The sequence below is a fragment of the Pinus tabuliformis genome, chromosome 4_2, assembly GCF_031772625.1.
Source record: "Pinus tabuliformis cultivar Carrire ecotype Pingquan chromosome 4_2, CPIR1, whole genome shotgun sequence".
In the NCBI taxonomy this organism is placed as follows: Eukaryota; Viridiplantae; Streptophyta; class Pinopsida; order Pinales; family Pinaceae; genus Pinus; species Pinus tabuliformis.
In genome coordinates, this window is record NC_142304.1 from 1190503888 (window position 1) to 1190506840 (window position 2953).

Consider the following 2953-nt stretch of genomic DNA (forward strand, 5'->3'; position numbering starts at 1 on the left):
GGTTTAGGGTTTAGGGTTTAGGGTTTAGGGTTTAGGGCTTGCTTCAAGAAGAGAGTAAAGCGGAAACCGAACTAAAAACACACCCAATAGAAACCGATACATAAGAACTGTAAATAAAAAACCGATACAGATGAACCGATACAAAATAAAAATGCTTAAGGACAAGAGATTATGCAAAACACATAATAAGTAGAACAGATCTTTGTATTAACATCAAACTAGTTTCGTCCTCAACGGGACTCATCAGTGATACAAAGAAAGTGAGCTACTTGTTGTCCTTATATAGCAAAAGCGGACAGGGCAAGTGCATGGTAAGTGGTACATGGTATTTTTTGCAACCATGGTATTGGCACATGGTTTTTTACTTTTTAATTTTTAATATTAAAATATTTAAAATTAAATATTTAAAATATTAAAAAGTAAAATAGCTAAAAAATAGCTCTGCTCATGCAAAAAATCTGAAAAAATCATGTACTGCTCCTGGAAGAAGAATGCACTGCTCCTGTAGAAGATCATGGTCGGGGGTCGGAACTGCTCATGTAAAAAGTCCCGATTTTGCGCGGATTCCGCCAACAAATCAAGGGCTTGGGAATATGCTGAAGCAAAGGGTGACGCTGGAATTCTCCATGCAGTTTAGGGTTTAGGGAACCCCCAAGGTTCAAAGCACGAGTGGCTTCACAAAAGTCCAGCTTCAACACCAGGGGGGCCCTTTTGAGGCCAAGAGAGTGAAGAGGACCTCGTGCATAGACCTGCTGCAATAGAGCAACCCTTTGATCCCAATGGACCTTGGCAAAACATGCCTGGAGGAAATCCGGTGGATAGCCCCTCGACCGAAGCCTGCTGTAGAATGCCCGTCTGAGTTCAAGGAAGCCCAACTCAGTGCTCTCTCTCGAAGATATCTCTGCAGCTCATTAACCACGAATGCTACTTTCTGGTGCTTGGGATGCCAGGAAGTAAAAGGAATATACTGATATGCATTCAGTGGTTTCTGGAAACATCTGGTGGAAAGCTTTCCAGAGGTGTGGAAGTCATCACCTTTGAAAAGCACAATGTCCAGAATGTTGATGCTGGATGATGAAATGCAAGAAGTGATGCGAATGTGCTCAGGATAAATGGACTGGTAGCAATCCAAGAATTGGACCAATCTCTCTCTGGAGCCATTCCAGACCATGCAACCATCATCAATAAACCGTCTGAAAAGCTGAATCTCTGGAGCAGGAAACCTACGGAAGACTTCTTGCTCAAGATGGCAAAGAAAGAGACATGCATAAACAACAACAAAATTGCTGCCCATGGCAGTGCCTCTAATCTGCCGATAAAAAGAGCCATCAAACTGCAAAAAATGCCACTTGAGCACCAACTCAGCTGCACTGACTAGAAAATCAACATCTTCTGGAGTGAAGAGATCAGCAGTACTATGCTCAATCATATCCCGTAAGGCATGCAAGCCTTCCTGAGTAGGGATACTAGGGTAGAGGGACTCTACATCAAAAGTTACAAGAAATGAATCGGGAGCAAAACGCTTGGATTCAATATCCTGCAATAAAGAGAGAGAGTCTGGAAGATGATTGGGCTGAGCAAGTAAAGTACCAAGAAGTTTATAATGCAAAAATTTGGAGAGAGGCTCCAACATAAACCCATTGTAAGCACAAATAGGCCTACCGACAGGAGGGTTTTTGTGGATCTTCCAAATGAAGTAAAGCCTGCAAGCTTTGGCATCTTGCGGCTTGATTTGCATTATATACTCCCACTGCTGAACTGTAAGAAGATTGCGAAATCTTGCTTGAAGCTGCCTGAGAGACCTGCTGATGGCCAACCATGGAACCGCTGCATACTGCCTGTAGACATTGAGATCAGCTAGTTGCCTGTGAGCTTCGGCAACATAGCTATCTCTGTCAAGTACCACAATCCCCAGGTTCTTATCTGCTGGTTTGATCACAATAGGGAGTCGGCGAAGACTCTTTAATGCAAGCAATTGGGATCTGGCAAATCTGGGTCTGGCGGTAAAATGAACGGAGGCAATGCGGGTTTGAAGGATGGAAAGGCCAAGCTGAAGAGCACGATTAAGATCAGGATCATTAATCGGAGGCTCCCAGGTAGGGTTTGGCAGGCGGAAAGGATTGTAAGTGTCATCATCAGAAGAAAGCCGAAAAAATCTTCTGAGGCGGCAAAGACGGGAAAAATAGGCATATTCCTTAAGGATGTCATCAATGGCCATGGGCGGAGGCCGGGGAATGTATTTGTGCCCTAGGCCCAACAATTTGGTTTGGCTGAAGGAAAGAGGGACGGAAGAGAGATTGTGAATAGCAAGATTGCTAATTCGACGATCAATCTGGGAAGGGGTCATTTTTCCAATCAGATAAGCCAAATAAGAAGTGGGGCTAATGGAGGGCAACCAATACAGATGACGGGAATTGCTTACATAAAGAGAGCCTTGCTTTTCCCTTTGTTTCTGGCAGGGATTTGATGAACATCTTGCTGCTGTGGAGCAAATGGGGCAGCTTCCGGATTCAAACCAGTGTTCTGGAAAGGCTGGTTTGGAATGGAAGCCGACTGCCCAGCAACAGATTGGGTGGAGCGATTTCCTCGGCGGAACCGCCCCCTGCCCATCCCGTTTTTTGGTCGGGATTGCTGAACCTGGGGAAACTGTTGCTGCTGCTGCCTCTGAGGCTGCCTGCGCAGTTGCTGGGGCTGCCTGCGCAGAGGCCTCTTTTGACTGCGCAGAGGCTGCTGCTGCTGCTGCTGCGGGGGCTGACTCTGCTGCTGGGGCTGTCTCTGCTGTTGCTGCTGCTGGGGTTGTCTACGTTGTTGCCGAGGTTGTTGCTGAGGAGGAGCTGGATGCTCAATGAGAGAGGCAAGCTGATCAATTTTCTGGTGCTGGGCTTGGAGAGATTTTGCAACTTCTCTTCGAACCAGAACAGAGATGGCCTCCTCACGGGGAATATCATTAGCT

The 2953-nt window shown here is 46.0% G+C and overlaps 1 protein-coding gene across 1 annotated transcript; it reads right to left on the reverse strand.

Moving 5' to 3' along the window:
* Positions 1 to 691: 691 nt before the first annotated feature.
* Positions 692 to 2347, reverse strand: LOC149173931 (uncharacterized). Its single transcript, XM_089426876.1, has one exon. The coding sequence runs from the start codon at positions 2345 to 2347 to the stop codon at positions 692 to 694; it is 1656 nt and encodes a 551-aa protein (XP_089283002.1).
* Between the last annotated feature and the right edge of the window lie 606 nt (positions 2348 to 2953).

Excerpts from the sequence above, each read along its gene's own strand:
- LOC149173931 (XM_089426876.1), bottom strand. The coding sequence starts at position 2,347 with ATGACCCCTTCCCAGATTGATCGTCGAATTAGCAATCTTGCTATTCAC.